We start from the raw sequence: 24,156 nt of genomic DNA on the forward strand, positions 1-24,156 counted from the left end.
CTTTGTAGGATCTCATTTTGTAAAAAAAAATATTATAATTGTATTGTGAACCCAGTATCATGAATCCTATCTAATTGTGAGTTCAGTGAATCGTTAAATCCCCACCATACATGGATCATGATTCAAGCTGGGGGTATCGACCAGCGTAGGATCCTACTGGCAGAACCCTTTAATAATCAGCATATTATGCAGACAAGATCAAAGGAGCCTTCCCAGACACAGTCCAGAGTCATGGTGACCAGGCTAGGAAGCCACAACTGCAGCATACCAAACGGCTGTAACGGAAAATTCTAAAATGCTGTATAATAAATACTGTACAACTACCCAAACAAAAAATGTACCCAATGAATGAAAATGTACATTAAGAGAAGGCCTGAAAAAGGGTTGATGCAAAACAGATTGGATGCCTGTGTGTTCTTAATGTGTGCGTTTGTGTTGCTAGGCTGGTTGCGTGTGCAATGACTCTCTGATCAGGAACAATACACTCATGGGTCAGCCCACCGAGGGAGCGCTGATCGCCCTGGCCATGAAGGTAGAAACACAAACACCAACACTTCTACTTTAGTGCTGCTGCACCTGTGAGGACTGTCCATTGACCACAAACTTGTTTGATTAACCCATTCTATCATGTCATTTTAGATGTCTTTTGCTATTAAAAAATAGCAGAAATGCAAGCTCATAGCGCGGCACTCTGTGTGCCGTGCTATGAGCTTGCAGATCTGCTATTTTTAAATAGCTAAAGACATCTTAAAATTACACAGATGCGTTCCCGGTCTTAATGAATTAAACTAATGGGCACAGGTTCTTTATTTTCCTCAGTGATGTCTGGAAGGCAGCCATCGTGCTTTGAACATATTGTTTGCGGCCTTGTTGTAGGTGGTAAAAATGCATGTTTTTTTAGTTGATCCCAACAAAGAGGAACATACAGTCCTTATTAACACTTGTTGCATCATATCACAAAGTGTGAGTGTGAATGTCTCTGCTGAACAAGCAAGCCATGAGCCTCTTGGGAGTGGCTTGCTGCGAGCATGCTGCCATGACAACTGATAATGATCTGCTTTAGATGATTGCCTTGGGTAAAGGGACATCTCGCTTGGAGCCAGGTAACTGTGTTGATAAAGCAGACAAACTGGTATGATGTCTGCAAGATGGTTGTAATTTGATAGAATATACACAACATACTGTAGATTACACAGCAAAAACCTGACTGTTAATTGAATTCTAAGTTTGTGTAACCGTTATAACATCAGCTCATTTCAGCTATATTTTCCCTCTTTTACCTGACTGATGTTACTCAATTTTCAATTCAATATTCTCCAGAATTTCATCCACTCACTCTAGAGACTGTACACAAAAAAATACATTTCACATGCTACATTCTACTCCACACAACGAGTAAAGAGATTCTGGTGTCTAAAATTGATAAAGTATCCTTCTAATGTCAGAGAAGTTATCTGTTGATCTAAATGTTGCTGGTTCACATTCTTTGACTGAAAAACCTTGAGCTGAGGTGACTCATTCACCTCCCTCAGCAGTGCCCTTAACAAAGGCACAGTACCAATCCCTGTGACTGTGGGAAGTCACTGAATGTCTGTGGAGTGTATGTTGTGTATAATCTTCCTTCCCCCAGCAACTGCACCAGGCTATTGATTCTTAAATGTTTGTGTGGTTCTGTGTGTGGCTTGGCACTATGCCTAGGGGTGACTAGCCTAGGTTTCAATTGCTACTGGAACCACCCTTACAAATAAAATTTACTATGTGCTCACAGTATTGTAAAGTACAAAGGATAAAGGCGTCTTAGGTCATACCTGCGGTCTTATTAGCTGAGCCTGTTTCACATGTCTATTGTGACTGCTGACACACGTATTTTAAAGGGTGTTTGCTATTTCTGACTCTTAACCGATTGACTGCCAGAATAATTTCAGATTTTTTGCAGTTTTCTGCCAGAGATCTTTCATTGAAAAAACAAAAAGTACTCAGGAGCCGAGATACAGAATTTTTTAGTTTTAAGTTAACAAGGAAGTGGATAGGAGTCTAGATCTTCGAAAAATCATATCTCCTTGTTCTTTGGGTCAAATTTAAAAGCGTTCTTGGCAGGCAATGTGTTGTTAAGGTCCTTAACCCACCGGGATGCTCATTCACTACAGGCTTTATCCCCTCGTTATTTGCGTTTTGTGTGGATGTCCTTGTCAAAACTGAAGTTTAAATGTATGCAAATTAATTGTTTTGTATGTGGATACACAAGGGTGTATCCAGAGTATTTGTTTAGGGTGATCAACGCACTTGCAATTCAGTCCAAGGAAACTGCTGTGAGTTATACAGTGGAAAGAGAAAACCTCCTCAGTTTACTTCTCCTGACCACAATGCTTCACATTGTTCAGAAATGTATACTTGACTCTAGTATACATGCTTTGTAGTAACTACAAAGCACGAAGCTCAAAACAAAAAACTCTGCTTGTTGAAAATTTAAAGTCTGCCATGGGTCCATTAAAGATTGCAATATACCTTTGGGGGGCTTAATCTCTATAGTTACCATATTTTTCAACCTTCAATTTGCATACAGGAATATTTGTCGATAAGCTTATCAGCAATTGCCTTCTTCACATTCATACACATACCGGTACATCTCAAATATGCGGATTGCCCAATACAACCATACTCTAACTGCTGGTTGTCGGGGGTTAAATGCTTGCTTAATGATAACGAGCTTGCTTTATATAGCACTTTTCATAAATTGAAATGCAGCTCAAAGTGCTGTACAATACAGCAAAAAATCTAAACGGATGAAAACGACAACAAAACAGCAGCAACATCTAGGTGCTGACTAATACATATAAGATGCTAGTTAAAAGCTAAGTTAAAAAGGTGGGTTTTCAGTAGACGCTTAAAGATGTTTACAGTGTTTGCCTGCCTGATTTCTTGAGGTAATGTGTTCCACAGATTAGGGATAGGGGCGTAACTGATGAATGCAGTGTCACCAATTTTCTTCTGGGTGTTAACTGTAATCTCTAATAGACCTGCTGAAGAAGATCTAAGTACTCATGGAACCCTATATATTTTTAATGAGTCCATGAGATAGGCTGGGTCCATACCATGTAGTGCTTTAAAAACGAGAAGCAAAATCTTTGTCTACTCTAAATGAAACGGGGAGCCAATGTAAAGTAGCCAAGACTGGGGTGATACGGTATGCTCACGTCTTCTGGTTCTTGTTAGCAGTCTAGCTGCAGAGTTCGGAATTAATTGCAGTCTCTGTAAGGATTTCTTGGGCAGACCAGTAAATAAGGCGTTACAATAGTTCAGCCGACTTGACACAAAAGCATGAATCAGTTTTTCAGCATCATTATGGGATAAAAACGAGCGTACCTCTGCAATGTTTCTAAGGTGAAAGAAGGCTGTCCTGGTCACCTTGCTTATATGGGGGTTAAAATTCATTAAGACCAGCTGAACATTTGGAGAGAGTGTTACTTCATACATTCAGAACCTCCAAGGTGCAATTAAAACTGCCAACATCAAACAAGCTATTCCTATTTTGGACAATACAGCCCTAAATGATTGTTTAACATCTGATGTTTCCTGTATTTGCTGTATGGTCCTGCTTTGTCTATTTATAAGATTTTCTCCTGCGTTCTGCATGAATGTGTTTGTGGTTAGTGAGGCACAGAACAGCACTAGAGTAAAATGGTGATGCTTTTCTTTTTGTTTAACCCATTAAGACCGGGAACGTATCTAGCTTGGAGGGAATCCGGCGGAAATCATCAAGATCGTGAAGTTTTAGATTTTTGGCATGGTGTTAGGTATGGGCATAAGGTTTTCAAAAACCATCGGAAGCTGGTTGTTGTTACTAAAAATGTAGGAAAGTCAAACTCCTGTAAAGACATCATTTTCAAGATGGCGGGAGCTTAAAATGCCAGGAGCTTAAAATGCCTATAAGCTGGGAGGAAATATGTGCCATCTTGAAAACGATGCCTTTCCAGAAGTTTGATTTTCCTAGATGTATGTTATTTAGCATACCCAATAGTAACAGAATCCATTGAAAATACCCTCTATAAATTATTTGGGGTTTCAACCATATACTAACCTATCTAATATTTGATTCATTGCAAACAGACCACTAGGGGGCGATCCCAACTTGTTTCCGATGGTTTTTGAAAACCTTATGCCCATACCTAACAGCATGCCAAAAATCTAAAACTTGTCACCAAGTGCACAATTATGATTTTATACATATTCCCTAACCGCTTATAAGCATGTTAAGCTCCCGCCAGCCATCGTGGACACCAACTTGAAAATTATGCATTTCTAGAAGTTTTTTGTATGTTGTTTAGCATACCCAATAGTAACAGAATCCACAGAAAAATCACTTCCTTCAATTATTTGGGGTTTCAACCATACCTATCTAATATTGGATTAATTGCAAACAGACCACTAGGGGGCGATCCCAACTTGCTTCCGATGGTTTTTGAAAACCTTATGCCCATACCTAACACCATGCCAAAAATCTAAAGCTTGTCACCAAGTGCACGATTCTTATGAGTTCCCTCCCAGGTAATCTGTGTCATTTTAGATTTCTTTGGCTATTCAAAAATAGCATACAAGCTCATAGCGAGCTTGTAGATCTGCTATTTTTGAAAAATCGTGAAAATGTGTGCAAATCTTTGAATATATATTTTTTAAAGTGAACATTTGTTACTCAAATCTTTGCTTCTAGGGGTCCCTGGAGCATTATATTTTTAGATGTGGGTCTGCGGCCAAATGCATATCATTTGGGGGGTCCTTAACAGGAAAAGGTTTGAGCACCTCTGATATAGAAACAAGTATTTTCGGAAAACTGTTAGGATCGGCCTCAGGCCTTATGGGTTAACAACATAAGTTTTGGATGTGTGCATTGTGAAATTTTGAAGATGGTAGTTGTGCTTTGGCTCAGCCACAATCTCCCCTGCTCCCTTTGCTCTCCAGATGGGTTTGGAAGGCCTCAAGCAAGAGTATGTGCGTCAGCAAGAGCAACCCTTCAGCTCCGAGCAGAAGTGGATGTCCGTCCGCTGTGTTCACCGCACCCAGCAGGTCTGCACCTGATACTCACCTGCTTTACTTCTCTTCTCAGCTTTGTTTTTGTCCATTTTTATTCAGCAGTGATTGCAGTAGCACAATCTCACCACCACTAGGGAAAATGGGAGTTGTACTTTAGTATACGGTTTACTTGTAAAACATGAAGAGGCATTATCTCAAAGTTGACAGTACATATTTTAAATGTAATTAATAATAATAGTGTTTTACAGAGCCAGCCCCAGACACAATAATAATAAAGAAATTCATCTAGCTCTATAACTTGCACCAGTCATAGTCATAACTGGGACAGATGTCAAGCAAAGATTAAATATTAAATTAAATTAAATATGCCATACATTATGATATCTTTGTTTGTCTTTTCCCCACCGTCTTGATCCCCTCAGGACAAGCCTGCAGTATATTTCATGAAGGGTGCCTATGAGCAGGTCATCCGTTTGTGCAGCTCATACAACAGTCGTGGAGCTACTCTTCCCCTCAACAACCAGCAAAGGGAGTTCTACCACCAGCAGAAGGCCTACATGGGCACTGCAGGACTCAGAGGTAAGCAGCTTTACTTTTGCCAGTGTTTACTTCATACTTTTGCCAGTGTTTACTTTATTGGGGGTTCAAGGGCTGAAACCCTATTGGTTTTATGCTGCTTTATTATTTTTCTCCTTCTACCTCTATTTTGCATATTTCCGTGAAATGTTAAATCGCAGTTATTGGAAGTTGTGTTCATTCCTTAAAGGCAAGTTTATTTGTATAGCACATTTCAGCGAGGTCCTTTAGTATTTAGTATTAACTCTCTCAGTGCCAAGCCCCGAGTTATCCCAAGTTTTAGGGTTATACCCTCAGTGCCAGAACGAGAAATCCCGAGTTTTTTATTTTTTATTTTTTTTTAAGTGTTCAGAACCCAAGATATCATTATCTGAAGATTTTCAGCTCCATCCACTCTTTGTTTAACCTATAACTGAAAAAGGCTGTATCTCGCTTCCTAAGCACTTTTTTTTTTTATTTGAAAAAACAAAACAAAAAATCTGGCAAAGTTCGCAAATTTTTTTTTTCTTCATTGGCACTGAAAGAGTTAACAGTCAAATGAACTCTTTCAGTGCCACAAGACGTCAAATACGTCATGAGGCCTGACGCCCGTGTGCCACAAGACGTCAAATACGTCATTAAAAAAAAAAAAAACTTTTTATTTTTTTTGGAAAAACATGTTCAGAACCCAAGATATGATGATTTGAAGATTTGCTGCTCCATTCACTTCTTGTTTAACTTTTTACTGAAAAAGGCTGTATCTCGGCTCCTAAGCACTTTTTTTTTTACAATTAATTTTGGTTGTGGCACTCAGAACCAAAATTCCATAAATAAGCATGGCACTGAAAGAGTTAACAGTTGTGCCAAGCCCCAGACTTAAATGCTGTGTCTTTTATCTTTGTAGTCCTGGCATTTGCATCCGGAACAGAGACGGGCAACCTGACTTTCCTTGGCCTGGTAGGCATCATCGACCCACCTAGGATAGGGGTCAAAGAAGCAGTGGGTACACTTATCGCCTCTGGAGTGGCCATCAAAATGGTCACTGGAGACTCCCAGGAGACAGCAGTATCCATAGGTGTGTGTGTGGTCTCAGCTTTTCACTTCTTTTACACATTCAATTCATGTTAATGAAAAACAAGAAACCGAAAAAGTGCAAAGAGGTGTGTGTGTGTGTGTGTGTGTGTGTGTGTGTGTGTGTGTGTGTGTGTGTGTGTGTGTGTGTGTGTGTGTGTGTGTGTGTGTGTGTGTGTGTGTGTGTGTGTGTGTGTGTGTGTGTGTGTGTCCAGCGAGTCGTCTAGGTCTGTACACTAAGGGCTCCCAGTCGCTGTCAGGTGAAGAGGTGGATCAGATGGATATCCAGCAGTTGTCACAGATTGTCCCCAGGGTAGGCCTCCCTGCTGTCCACCCCACAACCATTTTCTCACTGCACATATCATCACTGTTGATGTTTAAACTGTTCCTCACTGCCCATTAGGGGTAGGGGTGACAGCTAATTGAACTAATCAATGAATAAACAAATTAACCCATTAAGACCTGAGGCGATTCTTAAAAATGTTTTCTAAATCCTAACAGTTTTTAGAAAAAAAACAAAATAATTTCTTTTCAAGATTTTTCAAAAATAGCAGACCTATAAGCTCATAGCGTGTCACTCGGTGCCGCGCTATGAGCTTATTATCTGCTATTTTTGAATAGCCAAAGAAATCTAATGTGACACAGATGCGTTCCAGGCTTAATGGGTTAAGGGATAGACTTCATCTATTTTTGGGGTGCGACACATTGTGAGCTTGTTAATCAGCTATTTCCATTATTTTTCAATTAATTGAAAAAGTAATTGTGAATAGAATAAACGCTAAGAAAACAATTAATAGTTGCAGCCCTACTGCCCATATCAATGACACATTTGATACATTGAAATCACAATAAACTCCTCAGTATTAACACATTGAATGCCAAAAACGGTCCGGACCGTTTTTGAGGGTCCAAACGAGAAGTGCCGAAAACGGTCCGGACCGTTTTTGACCCAATTCTATTTTTATACATGTGGGCCACGTGGGGCGCTAAAACGAAACTTTGACATCACCCAAGCAGTTTCTGAGAAGAAGAGGCTGGATGTGGCTCCATGTCAAAAATCCTTCCGGTTGGCGTTTTCAATGTTATCTCCTTGATTAAAAGCTTAATATCTCCATTTCTTTTTAATGTGGAGGAAACGAGCCGTTTTCGATCGGCGATCACGCTGCAATGGAGGGTCGCGTTGGAAATATTATTGTTCCAGGCGTTAGTCGGGACCCTCCGCCGTCTCGCACGCACGCTTTGTTTACATGCATTTCCGCGTCGGGGCTTCTCACAGCACGAAATGTATAACGCAAGTGGATGGAAGAAATGCTGGCACTCAACGTATAATATTTTAATAAACCTCTGGCACCCAATGTGTTAATTTAACCCTGAGAGTGTTTTTTTTTTTTTTACATTTTAGGCTCCAATGCAATTTAACACTAAGGATTTTGCTTTGTAGCGTTTGTATTTTTTGTAAGTTAATTTATTCATAAAGCTATAATAGAGTGGCTCTTTAAAGGCTGGGGGTGTATTTTCTCTCTCCACAGATAGCAGTGTTTTACAGAGCCAGCCCCAGACACAAGCTGAAGATAGTCAAGGTAAGGCATAAGATGATGGCGATGATTAGTCTGTTGAGAAAATATTTTTGCATCTCAGAAGTATCAAATGCATATCTGGTCTGAATTGCACACATAAGGCCCCTGAAAGCTGCACATTAACGCTGCTGCTTTGTCATCTTATGAAGGTTATACTGTTACAAACTCTTCTCCAGTTTTCTATTTAAAAAGAGTCATTGTAGGTCTCTGAAAGGGACCCTAGGCCTTGTAGTTATATCAAACCATCTTTACATGTGTCACTTTATGATGTGAATGTTTGATTTAACCTGCGATCAACTCCTGCTCTCCCATTGTCTATCCAGTCGCTACAGAACATCGGGGCTGTGGTTGCCATGACGGGGGATGGTGTTAATGACGCTGTGGCTCTGAAAGCAGCAGACATCGGTGTGGCGATGGGCCAGACGGGTACTGACGTCTGCAAAGAGGCTGCAGACATGATCCTTGTCGATGATGACTTTCAGACCATCTTGTACGTGTAGTGATGGACCGAACCTTGAAATGAAATAACTGTGTATAACATGTTCCGTTTTCCAGACCTAGAAATACTTTTCATAATGTGTGCATTCAGAAATATGCTCTGAGAATTTTCAAAGATTTCAGAGTGCTCTGGTGTTGACGTTATAGAGTGCTCTGATGTGTTAATTTATGAATGGTCAGAACAGATACTGTACTCATTAATTAAAGTTGCCATTTCATCTCTTGATGAATTAATTCAATTCATCCCATGTTCAGTATAAACTTGAATAGTACCTATTTTGTTAAAGGTAGGTTTCCAAACAAGCTGCAACCATCGCATTTTGTAATGACTTCCACCTCCATTGTTCAGATACTCTGAACCATAGATATAGAAATCTAGATACCTCATTGGCCGCTTTAGTTCGTTGGAGCGACCTGTATCGCGGCCGCCATATTAGAGGGGGCACGCTGCCACTCAAAGTGACTATTGGCCAATCACAGTGCGTCTTTTCCAGTACTTGTCAGAATCTACTGTAGTTGTCCCGCCCCCACCTGCCTCTGATTGGCCTACCGAACGCCCCCTTCTGTGACACACGCGGAAGCTTCCCGCTTGCCCCGCGGAAGTGGAAGTGCGCCCAAGATACAGACGCCTCAGAGCCAGAAGAGGCGTCTACCTTTATATGTCTATGCTCGGAACAACCCAGCTTTTTAGTGGGAGTGGTCATTGTGTGCTCTGAATGCTCCCAGCGGGCAATGCTCTGTATTTTCAAACGGTGACACTCTGACCGCTCTGAATTTCCGAACGAACAGAGAGCACCTTGGGTATACGCTCCAGCACTCTCGGAGCGTATTTCCAAGCACACCCATAATTATAGAGATTGTTAACACATTGGCTGCCATTTCTTTTTTTCTTTTTTTTCGTTTTTTTTATTTAATTTGACCCAAAGACCAAGGAGATATGATTGTTCGAAGATTTAGACTCCTATCCACTTCCTTGTTAACTTAAAACTTAAAAATTCTGTATCTCGGCTCCTGAGTACTTTTTTTTTTCAATGAAAAATCTCTGGCAGGCTACAGCTAAAAATCTGAAATAATTCTGGCAGTCAATGCGTTAATAAAAACTGCTGATGGAAAACCTTTATTTTTTATGTTATTATCAAAATCCCAACTGAGACTTAGCTGAAGGAAGAGCTGGGGCATTAACTCATTAAGACCTGATTCTACAAATGCCTTCTAAATCAGTTCCGACACTATCAGGATTTTTTTTTAATTCACAAATAGCAGATGTAAAAGCTCGCAATGCGGCACGAAGTGACGCTCTGTGAGCTTGTATATCTGCTATGTTTGAATAGCCAACGTAAAAAATCGTTTTAATGGGTTAATATGGTAAAGGAAAGGGCATGCAATGTAATGAGAAATTAGCAGGAATTTCATGTCTAATCGTTTCTTTTGCAAAAATGTAATTGGAATCATAGGCTCAATTTGACGAGTTCATGCTTTGATTGCTGACTGTGTAAATTTGTTTAAATTAGCTTTTCTGTTTTTATTTTTGCTCTGTGCTGTTGAAAATCCTGATGCTTGTCTTTAAAATGTAGTTTAATGTGTACATCACAGACAAGACAAGTCATTGGTGAACATTGTCTTTATTTTGTACGTCCTTGTGTGGTTTGTTCTCAGGTCTGCCATAGAGGAAGGTAAAGGGATATACAACAACATCAAAAACTTTGTTCGCTTCCAGCTGAGCACGTGAGTAACAATTGGAATGAAGTTGATCATATTTACTGTTTTATTTCCTTTTAATAGAAAATAGGTGGGGTTACACAGTCAGGTCAGTTTTCGTTTACATAAAAGTATAGAACATAATTACATTTTGTGTTTGTCAAAAATCTAGCACTCATTACCACTTTGTGGAAAATCACACCCACTCAGAGTACGTCAAGCAGGCTATAAAACAAATGTCAAGAATCATGTGTAAATACTAATTACCAAAGTTTGCTTTTGGTAGTGACCTACCTAACACTTCTTCCTCCTAATCCCTAATGCATTCTGGACCTCTGGTGGTCAACAGGAGTATCGCAGCACTGACACTGATTTCCCTGGCAACACTGATGAACTTCCCTAACCCTCTGAATGCAATGCAGATCCTGTGGATCAACATCATTATGGACGGACCTCCAGCCCAAAGGTACAGTAACAATAACATGGATTTTACTGCAATGGAAAGGATTTGGCTAAAAAATGTAATGTATGTATTGTAGAATGCTCTTATTATTAATACTGTTTAAATTTTAAAATACTGTTCCTTTTTGATGACAATCTTACATCCATCTGTTGGAATTGTGCTTTGCATGATTTTAATGGACCCAAGAGTCATTAGTTTCTTGCTGCTACTATGGCAAGTAACCAGTCATCATTTGGAGGCACTGTGTTCTATTATTATATATATATATATATATATATATATATATATATATATATATATATATATATATATATATATATATATATATATATATATATATATATATATATATATATATATATATATATATATATATATTGTTACTTTCTGGCTGGTAAAATAAGAGAAGATGTTCATTAACTCTTTGACTGCCAGAGTATTTTCATAAAGTACTCCCCCAGTGCCAGCAATTTTCGTGTTTTTTTATTTTTATATTTTGAATTTTTCTCATGAAAATAATTTAAGGACACATAATGTAAAGACCCAGCACAAATCCGCCACTAGGGCGCAGCACATGACAGCTTGATCCATGTCGTTGGGTCTCTCTCACCCTTCTTCATAGATTAGACAAGGAAAAACATGAAAACGGATGTGACGTCCCCCCCATTGTTTTGATCAGCGAAAATTACGTTGTGATATACGACGGCGATGACTGATCGTCACCCAGACCATAGATTATAGAAGAGAACCGTTCCGTTTGTCCGTTATACCGTGTGAAAACCCGTTTATTTACCTATTTTGGACGAAAATGACTGGGGAAAAGAATCAAAAACCGGAAACGGAATCCAGGTCATGGAACCGGATGCAGATGTCCGTGAAGTAAGTGGAACTCGAGAATAACATTGAATATTAAGCAGCATAGCGCAATCAGAGATTAAACAATGAACGCGCGTCCAGCGCGTCGAGCGCGTCGACGGCCAACTGGACAAAGTAGCACTTGACGCGTTATCGCGTCGTCCGCAGTCAAAGAGTTAATAGAAAATAAAAAATAAAATGAATACATAAAAAATACACTGATGGCTTTAGCCAATGGGCAAAACCTTGGTGTACTGTATGTGCTCTGGAATGGCAAAATACGCCAAGAACCTGGCTGAAGGCCAATGCACAACTTAAGTATCTTAGCAACAGGTGCATAAGAAAATGGGTCCAAACTTGAAAAGAGAGAGAGAGCGCGCAAGCTGTCATGAACTGCTTTAATTATTTTAAAATTACCCCAAGATTCCATTTATATATGAGTTAAGAGGTTTCCTCCAGTGTTTTATAGATAAACCTTTATTGATCCCTGGAGGGAAAATCAGGTGTCATAGACACAATGGATATTGAGTGATATAAGTCCTGTCCTCCTTAGTTTGGGGGTTGAACCTGTGGACAGAGACGTGATCCGAAAGCCTCCTCGTAACGTCAGAGACAGCATCATCACCCGCAGTCTGCTCATCAAAGTTCTGGTCTCAGCATTCATCATTGTCTCTGGAACACTGTTTGTCTTCTGGAGAGAGGTGAGCTCTTTCTTAACTGAAACCTCTGGAACATTTGTGACGATTTAGCTTGTCGTCTTCTTTGATTGAATTATTTGCATATTTATTTGATTTGATAAATATTAATCCGCATTGATATTGGGATTTGCCAAATCGTCTCTTCTTCCGATTAAAACACTGACAAAAATCTTCAGTGCTCTACCTGATAGGAATTTAAATATTTGAAAATACAGTATATGGTGCTTGTTTAACTCATTGGGTGCCCAAATTATTATTATCTATTTCTGGCCATTACGATTTTTATTTTTTTATTTTTTCAAAGTAAAAAAAAAGTGCTTAGGAAGTGAGATACAGCCTTTTTCCTAGCCTAGATTCCCACTTTGCCAAGGAAGAAATGCCCTCCTTTTCACATTTGCCTGTTATAGCGCTACCAAGAGGCCATAATAACCTACCTGACCTGGCGGAGACTTGAGCTCCGAGGAGCACTTTTTCTAGATTGATATTGTGTTATGATTTTATTTGTATTTCATTTTGTAGGTCTATAACACTCTTATTTGCTCATTTCCAAATTAAAATAAAAGTTAAAGGGGATATTTACAATTGTTATATGTCTCATGTGTATGTCTTTTGTTATAAATAAAACAAATCATTATTGAAAAAAAATACAATGAAAGTGATTGTGAAGAACAAAATTATTGAGTTATTGAAAAATTACATTGACTTTGATATTTCAATGACAAGATGCTCCTTAATGGTCAAAACAATATCAGAAAGGAATTATAAATGTCAGAATTAGTTGAATTAGTCTTATTGCACCTGTTTTTAGTCTTAACAATGGCCAAGTTATGGCCAAGGACCTTTCAAGGTCAACATCACCCAAAGTGGTCATAACAATATCAGAAATGAATTCCCCACCCCACAATTAGTCAAAAAGGAGGTATTGCATGTTTATATACACTCAGAAACAAAGAAGTTGGATTTTCATCATAGCCGATGGCAGCCATATTTGATTTGGCTATTGCGCCATTCGTGGCACTATGGCGGACGAGCACCTCTGTGATTTTTCATGTCTAGGTACGGTACCCATTAGTGATGAGCGGGTCGACCCGTAACCCGCGGGACCCGCGGGTCAACCCGCGGCGCGGGTAGGTCGAGTCAGGATTTCAGAGAAAATTATGCGGGCTGAGGGTGAGCGGGTCAGCCGCTCTCCACGAAAAAAAAAAAAAAAAACCCTATTTTGACCAACATGCTTGTTTATTCAGCCCATGACAATGTTGTGCTACTGTAGACATTTAAAGGGACTTTGGGTACTTAAAAGAGCGCTATATAATATATATATATATTCCCACCGCGGGTCGCGGGGCGGGTTGAGCCATAGATTTATATATGGGTTCGCGGGGCGGGTTGAGGCGGGTCGCGTTCCGTCGCGGGTTGGGGCGGGGCGGGTCATGAAAAAACCCGACCCGCACATCACTAGTACCCATTGTTCAAGTGAGAAATTCTCCTACCACCAAATTGCGAACGGGTCTATAGGCCAGGTACAGGACTACTGTGCAGATAATGTGGGGAGATAATGGCAAAAAAAATAATATCCTAAAAAAGTATTAAAGCTACTCATTTGAAAAGGCTATCATGTTTCAAAGTACTTATATGGACCCTACAAACAAAATGGTGCCAAAGAGATTTTGCCACCTTTCGTGTCCCTGACTTCTGGTCTGGCCCATAATGGCACTCAATGAGTTAATGATGCAGTGGTTATTTTAGTCTTTTAACTTCAACCATTATCAGAAGGATACACTGTTTGACCATTTTTGTTGTCTTTTCTGTTGCTGTTGTATTGTAGCTCCGGGACAACGTCATCACTCCACGAGACACCACCATGACATTCACCTGCTTTGTGTTCTTTGACATGTTCAATGCTCTCAGTTCCCGCTCACAGGTACGATACACAATCATGACCATACACTGAAACCACTTAAAGCCTCCTCAGCTGTTAATGAGACAATATTCAAACTATTAACCTGGATTTATTTATTTGTTTGGAAAATGTAGGAAAACCAGAATTTCTTTTGAATTCTATGTGAGCTGCAGCAACATTGTATTGGGGCCTCAATGGTCCACTGAGGCGTGTTCAGAATCTAGGGGCGTGTATCAGGGTCAAATATTAGAACACCTTTCTCTGGGTAAATGGATTTGAGTATCTTGAGTATCAGAATGCTTCTGTTGCCCCAATACCAAACCCCAAAACAGGTGAATTGGGCACCCAGCTTTAACACACATCCTCTCCCTATTTCTCAGACCCGTATGGTACATGAAATGGGTCTGTGCAGTAACCCGATGTTCTGCTACGCCGTGCTGGGCTCCATTATGGGACAACTGTTGGTCATCTACTTTCCTCCTCTCCAGAGTGTCTTCCAGACTGAGAGCCTGAGCTTTTTTGGTAAGAGCTAAGCCTAGAAACTATTCAACTTTTGAATGTTTAGGAGCACATTCTATTTCTCCATCTTGCAAGTAAGTTGTTTTTTTGTCAGCATACTACAGTGGCTAGTGTTGTCCATTTGGCTGTCAAACTAAGTTAAAAAAATGGTAAAGACTTTGTATATTGTAGACGAGAAAATATTTACTAGCATGTGGTCAATAATGTCAAGCCCTGTTTAGATTGTTATGTCCCTTTTCCATACATACAGTCCCAGCTCGCCACACCACTACTTTGCTCGGTTTGCTTTGCTTTCCCACTGTACTGGATTGATATGGGCCCCCCTCTTTGTAGCCCCTCCTCCCAGAGGTGATAGTTATCAAGCGCCGCCACCATGAAAACTGTTCTCCATGCATTGCTAGTGAGGATTCTCTCACCAATCAATAGTCTGCAGCGTTTCACGTCACCATTTGGTATAGATTCAGAACTGCTTGGCTCACATGGAACTTTGGATGTGACGGCACACAAAAAAGGTACCTCCAAGTAACGGGTACTAATGGAAAGGGAAAAAATTAGGGTAGAACTGTGGCCTGCTGAGCCAGGACTATGCAATGGAAAGGGGGGGATTAGTGGGATGGGCACACACCAAGAAAAAAGTATGCCTGTCTGCAGACTGGAATGAAGCCCCCAATATTGCTTTAGCCCAGAAGTTTGTTGTCATCAATTGGAGTACAAATTATAAAATTTACAATATACAATAAAGAGCCGCTGATTGGATGGAGTTGGGTGCTAAAAGCTGTGCAAATGTGAAGACCTAATTGGTTGAAGCTTTGTTTTCATAAAGTACTGGGAGCTTAATGCATTCTTGGGGGAAGATGACTATGTTGTGTGGACAGATTTCTCTGCGGCTGGATGTGCACAACTTCTACTTATGTGAGATGAAGGACATCCAGACAAGTTTTTTTTATATTTTTTAACTCTTCTCTCCCCCTATCTGCATCTCTGTTCCTTCAGACCTGCTGTTCCTAGTGGCCCTCACCTCATCTGTCTGTGTCGTCTCTGAGGCTATCAAGAAGGTAGAGAGGTGGAGAGGAGCTGAGAGGACAACTAGCATGGCCATAGAGTCCTTCCACGAAGTATGACGCACAAGGAACTCCAGGCCAAAGGACAATAGAATTTTTGGGCAATGACTGGTGGAGTTAAGATGTAAAGACAAAGAGGATTGATTGATGGAGATGAGGATGGTAGTGGTTGGGGACTGCACTGAGTCTGGGATAACAACCGGCAACCACTAACTGAGGCTGCTGGGAAGCTGAAAAGGATCCATGTTTGTCACTGACAGGGGCCCCCTGACCCAGCAGAGGTTTTTGTTGGGGACTGGACGTTGCTCTTGGCCCCCAGGCTATGGATACTGGAGCTGGATTTGCCAGACAGATGTGGGAGGACAGTGTGGTTGCTGAGAGAGCTCGCTGTAGACTTGGTACTCAGCCCAGTGGACGACACTGTTACAGCTCAACGCACCATCTATCCATGTCTTTTGTTTGACTTGTGCTCTCTTTGCCCCTCTTGTCTGGCTTAAGTGAAGGTACCAGACCATAGCTTTGTGGAAGATTGGCGCTGGCCTTCCTGCATTCCAGCTTTTAACTTCCTAGTTAATCTTCCTGTTATCAAGGAATCATGCAGGCTAAATTTGAAAGAGTCATGGCTTGAAATGTGTGCCATCCTTCTTTTCAATGTTTTGTTTTGGTATTATAGTTAAGGAGGTGTTGACCACTACACAGCCTGCTTTGTGTGGTTGAATATAATGGTAAATTATTTGCAATGGGTGGAATACTTTTAACTCTTATACAAGTGAATATACAGCATTTTCTGTGGTCTATTAGATCTTCTGGTTAATTCTAAGCACATTGTTTAAGGAATTAAAAGAAACCATGGTTTGGTTTATACGGACAATAGCAAATGTTATTATTATTATTATTATTATTATTATTTTAATCATAAAGTGAGTTTTTTTCTCACATGTCACGTTTAGGCTTCATTGCACTTACTATGATTCCAAATGCATAATGCTCCTCTGTGAGCAAGTGATAAAAAAGAAAAGAAAAAACAGGGAGTGCAGTGCCATGCTGTCCTAAGAGTTCGGAAAATTAACACCAGCCGACAGCCAAATCATTGCAAACATGTTTCTGTGGCTAATTTACTCTGTAAGAGACAGATTACAGTTACGTGTCTAAGAATTTGGCAGGTGCAATTGAGGTTGTGGCTGTTGAATGAATCAGCCTTTGGGCTTGGTGTTAGATTCTTGTCCTGCATCCTGATGCAAACTATTCTTTCGTTTTAAATGTGGAATTAGTCCTCAAAAACCGCAACAATCTGTTCTCAGAACAGGACAGCACTGATATGGTAGCTTCAGGGTACAATGTGGACACCTTTATTACGGCTTTCTCTCATTCTCTCTTTCTGTGCCTTAGAAAAGTAATTACTTTTTCCTTAACTTTACATCACTGGAAAAAAAACATCTTCACTCAAGTGTTAACTAAATGTTCAGGAGGTGCAACACTTGAAGGGGGGAAAGAATCAACCCATATCGGCCTCATCCAAATTAAATGGACATTTTCGGTTCAAACATTCAGTTCCTTACAGATGATTGATACAATTTCCCATATGTTTTGTCGACAGTTATATCCCTAATTTTATTATTTTTAAACAGGATGCGTGGTGCTTTATGAGAAATGTTATCGTGCAGTCTTACTCGCACATAACTAGTTTTTGTTACTTCCCCAGCCTACACTGGCCATGGTACAATGCTCTTAGATTGCACAAAAATGTCTGTACTGATAGAGCAAATTAAAACTGGAGTAGAAATATAAAGTAGGGCTACTTTTTCCTATTAACTTTGAAAGTAAAGTATAATCTTAATAATACTAAGTATCTCTTTCTTATCCCTGTACTTCCTGTGTTTTTGAGGCCTATTCCACTTCCTGTGTCCAGGTTTCTTCCAGATGTACAGTTATTAAGTTTTCACACCATCCAGAAACCAGCCACCTAAGATTGACTGGAATTCCTCTTCCTCACTTTTCAGAACAAACTTTTCCATCAATTTTGGATATGATGGAAGATACTAGGTACTGTATGTAAACTTGTACAGTCTACACTGTAATATAAGTGCAAATATGTCTCAGTCTTAATGACATTCATATGCGCTTGCTATATAAATTATGCTTACTGTATCTTGTGTATCGGGGCCAAACATGATTGACATAAAGTCTTTTCTCTAGATACAACTGTGTTCTGCATTAGGGAGCACATGGGCCTTGTTTACCGAGTTAGCATTGAGTTTTGCTCCCGCTAGGCAGAAGTTAGGAAGCAGTAGCTTCAAATGCCTGCAGCAAAATGCTGTTTATATTTTGGCTATGATTGGTAAATTGGTTTACTCTACCAGGCACATTGGGAGGACTGGTGAAGTTTACCAGCCACCACAACTGATGTACTCCTGTCTGCAATCCCATATTACATTTCTGTTAATAGTATTAAATTGTTACTGTCGGGTGAAAACCTTATATGTCCAAAACCGTTAATTTATTATTAAACATTTTGAAATGGTGAAAATGGCCACCTACAAGCTCAACACATCACATCGTAATGCTTGTTGGCTATTTGTACTACTTTTGTGCGGCACTCTTGTATGATGGAAGTTGGCATTCATTTATGAAAAAGCATAAGTTGAAATATATAAAAGGTTTTTGCCTGACGGCAACGAAATGCAAAGCTATCCCCTTGACCAGCTGTATTTCTTTGTGAAATTGCTATCGGTAAAGCAACAGAGATCCTTGTCGCCTGGCATTTGGTTTTATAATGCAATATTGGGTCATGGGTGGGATGGCCGACATGGAAGTGGGACTACCAGCCACAGTCAAATGCTGCAAATTTTACTGTGGCTAGTAAGATTGTCTATACTCTACCAGCCACTGCGGTACATGACAAGCTACACTGCTCTGTTCTAAAAGTCATGTTTTCTTGTTTTTCGGGCTATTTGAGTTATTGGAAGCACCTTGCCACTTTGGCTGGTGGAAGACAGTTTCTCCTCTTTGAGTTGAGTTTCTCTTTCCCTTTTCTTTCTGAGTCAGCTACTGCTTTGGTCTCATGCTACTAGGCGTGGACATTAGTCAAACGATGAACTCACTCTCTTTATAATATTTTATTTATAATTTGTGTGTGCAGTACAGCGGAAGTTAATACTTTGTCACTGGATGAAAATGTATATTAAAATTTTCTATGAATCTTTTAAAAAACGGCCTGATATGTTTTTTTTATTATCATTGAAATATTACATTTAAACTTACATTATGAAATGGAAATACAAAAAGTGTCTTATTCATTCATGACGTTTTACTGATGCGTGCCTTTAACTGCTACGTTCTAATTCTTTTATTTATACGTCATCGTACAATGGTGTCGTGCGACAAAAATAGATCTGCACGCTCACAACGCGTCACATCAAATACAACAAATACAAGTTATACAACAATACCCAAAGATATTTAAAAATGCAAAAAATATTGATTTGGCATGTCTAGAGAATCAGGCAAATGTTTACATCTGTGCTGGGTATCATTACATTAGTCATTTAGCAGACGCTTTTATCCAAAGCGACTTACAATAAGTGTATTCAACATAGGTAGGGAACGAAAACTACTAATCACCAGAAGTCTTTAGTGCATTTTCTGCAAAAACAAGCAACCAATCCTTGTATCAATCTCCTTTCACACTGCTCTTGTCTTCAAAGACCCAGATTGCCATAGATTTTAGAAATACAGTGACTTTTGGGTGTCTTGGTAATCACAAGAAGAGTGATACAAATATGGATACAAGAAAGAAGTCTAATTTCATTTACCCTATACCTAAAATAATTCTACATAAAACAGTCACATGGGACAAATGTGTGTGTGATGGGGGGTATTTTTTATATTTTCTCCTGTACTGACATGAATGGTACTCTATACACTGTTTTTAAAACGTGCACAAATCTTGTTGAAGATTTAATGCTGAACAGGCATCACATGTGGTGGAGGAACGGAAGTAGATGTGTGAAGAATGAACAGAATAGAATTTGCAGACCATTTGAAACCCTGGCCATTTCACACCTGGTGAACTCATGAAATTCGATTTGTCCTTTTTGGAAAGGTACAGAAAAAGTCTGACGCAAACGTCCAAGATTTGGTCGTCCAAATCAGTTGTTTCAGAAGCTAGCCTACATTCCTAACAACGAATCCCAGCCTGGGTATTCCTCTAGGGCAGGGGTTCTCAAACTTTTTTATACCATGCTGTTTCTCGGTTGGTGTTTGAGGCGGAGCTGTCAGCTGTGTGTGTGTGTGTAGTGGCCGTCGTCTTCACGTTGCTCTGGTCGCGATGACCTCACTTAAAAAAAAAGAATGAAAAAAATCTTATTTTTTTGGTTGCCAATGCGCACCTTCCTGCGACCCATAGTTTGAGAACCGCTGCTCTAGGGACACTGTGTTGCCCCTCCTTCCACCTTTTTCCAGGTCGTCTTCCGGGAGCTGCAGGGCATCCAGGTGGGCAGCCAGGTCATCTACTGGCTGGTGCTGCCTTAGAGCTGCTCCTCTCCTCCTGGTTGGCGAGGTGGACACAACATCCTGAGACTGGAGCACAGCAGTAAGCAAGTCCTTGTAGAGTTGCCTGCTGGTCTCCTGCAAAAGCAGCTCAGGGTCCACCCCCCTCCTCAGCCTATGCACCAGGTAGTGGACCAGTGTTCCCTTGTACAACCTGGTCATCACCAGAAATGAAAGGTTAGACACATCAGCGCATCAGCAAAAGCAAAATAGATTAAGTTTATCCCCATGTTTGTTGAATATCACCAGAATATCAACAGTTTTTCTCAAGTGCTACAGAATAAGGCATCCAAATATCATGATTGAAATATTATTGCAATCCTGCAATATCATATATTTGTCAATATCATGCAGCTCTAGGCTCTACTCCTTATTATTGGTTGCTTGTAACTTTGGCAATCAATGAACTGAAGCATATTCTACTGCTGCTCTCATACTACACCATAAAGGAAAGGAATGAAACTGCACGACTTCAATCTAGGAGCCTCTCAAACTTGATTGACAAGGCCCATTGGTTGATACAGTTAACACAACAAAATCCTCAGTGTTCATTTAACTGTAGTGTAACAATAGTCCTGTAAGGATGCCTTACCAGGCAATTCGAGGCTCTTGTAGAGGAAAACATAGCAGCTGGTTGAGGTGAATGCTGTCTTTAAAGCAGATCTGCCATTGGTTGTAGGCATGAGTTACATCAAAGTCCTGTTTGGGCTGTTCATGTACGTCCATTTTGATCTCTCCCGTCACATCTACAACACACACACACAACCATTTTGAATTGCCAATGCCATGTAAGGTGTACTGCTTGGAAAGGATATCCAAAAGGTTTTGGAGATCAAAGATTCAACAATTTTCCCACCATTCCATGTTGAACGTAGCTGTTTTAGCTGTATTATAATGGGCTTCAAGTAAGTTATTCAACAAAAACAGAACGTTTGCGTAATACTGATTAATGAACATTTATCATGGAAATTGTGCTATATCATTATCATGGAATAGTAGTTCTCTTGCTGTTCTTAACAGTCCTACCTCGTTGTCTGTTGATTTCTCCAGCCACCATCCCAAGCAGCAGAGCCTGAATGACCTTCTCATCAGGGGGAGGACTGCTGTGCTGCAACCAGTAGCAAGTGACAGCGACTGGCAGGCGCAGGTTGGGTGGCACTCCACTCAAAGTGTTGTGTCTCACCCCAAGCGTCTCCAAAAATACCTGTTCAAGAACGGACTGCTCAGCCTGTTAATGCAGGAGTAAACAGCAAGGTTAGTAGGTAGTTTTTCATTTTCTTTATTTTTTTTTATTCGGTTTTGGCTTATTTTTAAATGTTTTTCTTTTTTTTAGTTTGATTTGGTTTTGACTAGTTTGCTAGTTTAGTTTAGTTTATTATTTTAGTTTTGAAGGCTTAGTTTTAGTTTAGTTTTTATTAGTTTCAGTTTTAGTGTTAGTTTTAGGTTGTACAGTATATGGATTAGTCAGGGGCGAGATTTAACAATTGCAAAAATAGCAGATCTACAAGCTCACAACGCATTGCATCACAACGTGTTGTGAGCTTTTGGATCTGCTATTGTTATTTTTTTTCTTAAATTGGCTTATCTAGAATACTTAATAAAATATGAATAATTTGTTGGTGTGATTACAATGATATTTTGTCTATTTGGTATGTTAATACGATATAACTTATACAATTGGGATAACTGCATTTGTATCTTCTATTTAGACATTTAGATCCTGTGTCTGGTTTGACACGAGTGGTTGACAAGTGGTAGGCCTACTGCCTAAAGGTCAAACTTCAATTTCTCCCCTGAGCAAGCAGACAGGCTCTATTGGCTCAGTGGTTAAATAATAAATAATTATAAATAAATAACCGGGGTAGAGCAGGATAATTACAGAAGGTAGCTGTAACTATGTCTTTCCAATTTTAGTCTGAATTATTTTGTTAGTTTTAGTTAGGCTACTGTATAATAATACACTGATAAACAGATAAAGCTCACAATACGTGCATTGAAACATAAAAATACCTAAATAAAGCATGTACTGTTGGAATTTAACATTATTATATCTTACCTGATGCAGTAAGTCAATTTGAATTTTATTAGCATCTCCATGGACGATTGGTTGGACCATGATCTTGGACAGCTGTGTGCCCTCTCTGTCCCATTCCTCCACTCCGGTTCTTGTCTTATTACCTAACAACAGCCCGTACATCACCTGTCGGATAGGCCGAGAAGTAATATTGGCGCTTGGCAGGTAGGCTGGACCAGTCTTTTGAGCAGCAGCACGTCCAGAATGTCGGAGGTCAACCGGCCCTGGGTCAAAGGAAGGCGAGCCCAGTCGGGGACTATGCCCACCATCTCTGGTTCGAGATCCAGCGCTGTACCGTCGTTGAAGAACCGGGGAAGGCAGGTTGGAGGGAACTGGTACTCCTTCATTCCCAGAGTCGAGGCCTGTAGGACCTCAGCCTCTCTTTGTCTGCTCAAGCCACCCATTAGCCCCAGCACCGCCTTCAAAGCATCATCGGGACTCTGAAAGTCCTTCAGCCATCGCATTATCCCATCAAAACGGCTCGTGGTCTTTCTTCCAGGTGGCCAGCGTATTGACAGGCCCATTTCACGCAGCTTGACATAGTCGTTGCCGGCCAGTGCAGCCATGAGAGGCAGGAGTTGGAGTTTAATATTGAAATAGACGCAGAAGCAGGATGTGGTGTAGTATTTGCAGGGAATATAGCTCTGTCCCCCGCTCTGTGACACCGCGTCCCACTTGAAGTGTGAGATGTTCAGAAATCCCCCGGGGAGGTCAAAGACATAGAAGTCACTGTCGTTGCTCAATACCGGGCACCTCCACTCTCTAGCCAAGGAGGCGATTTGGCTGTCAGCCTCTCCAAAGCACTGTGCGAATGGCACCTTCAAGTTGGTCAGTGTCTGTTTGAGCACCAACTTAACCAGGGTTGGCAGGATGTTCCCCTTACCACCCATAGCTGCAATCTGGGCTTTCTTGATCTTCTCTTCAGCTCGTTTCATCAGGGTGTCATATTTTACATCGGAGCAGTCTGACCCCCCATCCAGTACTACATAAGGTTCAATCCCACAGTCTCTCAGAGCCTTGACAAACTTTGTAATAAGGTCATCAAATGCATCATACTCTCCACCATGGTTCTGTTCCAAGCCAGTGTTAAAATAGAGCAAATAATACAAGTTACAGCCGTCAATAACAAGCTTACTGTTTCTGAAACGAATATCTCTAACTATCTTACTGTTGTTCTCGATGAAGGTAGACAAGCCCTGGACCCCCATTGTGAGTTCAGGTTCTGTGCCTTGTTGTCCAGTGGAACAGAGTTGTGCAGTGCAACCGAGTGATGCCTGTATTTATAGCAAGTTGAGTTTTCTTTTCCTTGAGTCTCATTTTCCTTACTGATGTGATGAATAGTTAAATAGGCTAAAACAAAGTCCAGACAGGTTGTCACATTCTACTTTGCATTTAGGGTGTGGGGAGATAAGGCTTTATACATAGTTGATGATAGTGCCATTACCTTCCACACATGCAATAAGGACTCATGCAATTATCAGAAATAGACTCTGTGGGTCACACTTTACTTGAGCATGCAAATTCAGACATGTAATTAACGCTTAATTAATGATGAACTCATACATGAATTGATCTTGTACATGGTGAACTTAGCCAAGTGTAATATATCAT

The 24,156-nt window shown here is 40.3% G+C and overlaps 2 protein-coding genes across 4 annotated transcripts in view; one reads left to right on the top strand and one right to left on the bottom strand.

The window, feature by feature from the left end:
• Positions 1–17,539, top strand: part of atp2c1 (ATPase secretory pathway Ca2+ transporting 1) — a 41,578-nt gene extending 24,039 nt beyond the window's left edge. For all 3 annotated transcript variants that reach the window (XM_080426414.1, XM_080426415.1, XM_080426413.1), the window contains 13 exons: positions 443–532; positions 4,957–5,061; positions 5,451–5,607; positions 6,488–6,658; positions 6,870–6,967; positions 8,184–8,234; positions 8,555–8,721; positions 10,386–10,454; positions 10,777–10,893; positions 12,299–12,446; positions 14,269–14,364; positions 14,724–14,865; positions 15,856–17,539. In XM_080426414.1, coding sequence (XP_080282540.1) covers positions 443–532; positions 4,957–5,061; positions 5,451–5,607; positions 6,488–6,658; positions 6,870–6,967; positions 8,184–8,234; positions 8,555–8,721; positions 10,386–10,454; positions 10,777–10,893; positions 12,299–12,446; positions 14,269–14,364; positions 14,724–14,865; positions 15,856–15,983 — 1,539 coding nt within the window. In that variant the 3' untranslated portion in view covers positions 15,984–17,539. The remainder of the gene's footprint in view (positions 1–442; positions 533–4,956; positions 5,062–5,450; positions 5,608–6,487; positions 6,659–6,869; positions 6,968–8,183; positions 8,235–8,554; positions 8,722–10,385; positions 10,455–10,776; positions 10,894–12,298; positions 12,447–14,268; positions 14,365–14,723; positions 14,866–15,855) is intronic.
• Positions 17,540–18,115: 576 nt separating this feature from the next.
• Positions 18,116–23,753, bottom strand: LOC308083565 (single-strand DNA endonuclease ASTE1-like; the record flags this gene model as incomplete). The annotated part of the gene is made up of 6 exons (XM_080425879.1): positions 18,116–18,132; positions 20,312–20,625; positions 21,064–21,217; positions 21,498–21,699; positions 22,528–22,725; positions 22,812–23,753. The coding sequence occupies 6 exons, from the start codon at positions 23,751–23,753 to the stop codon at positions 18,116–18,118; spliced, it is 1,827 nt and encodes a 608-aa protein (XP_080282005.1).
• Positions 23,754–24,156: the final 403 nt, after the last annotated feature.

Source organism: Gymnoscopelus braueri (assembly GCF_963280865.1).
Source record: "Gymnoscopelus braueri genome assembly, chromosome: 4".
Classification (NCBI taxonomy): Eukaryota; Metazoa; Chordata; class Actinopteri; order Myctophiformes; family Myctophidae; genus Gymnoscopelus; species Gymnoscopelus braueri.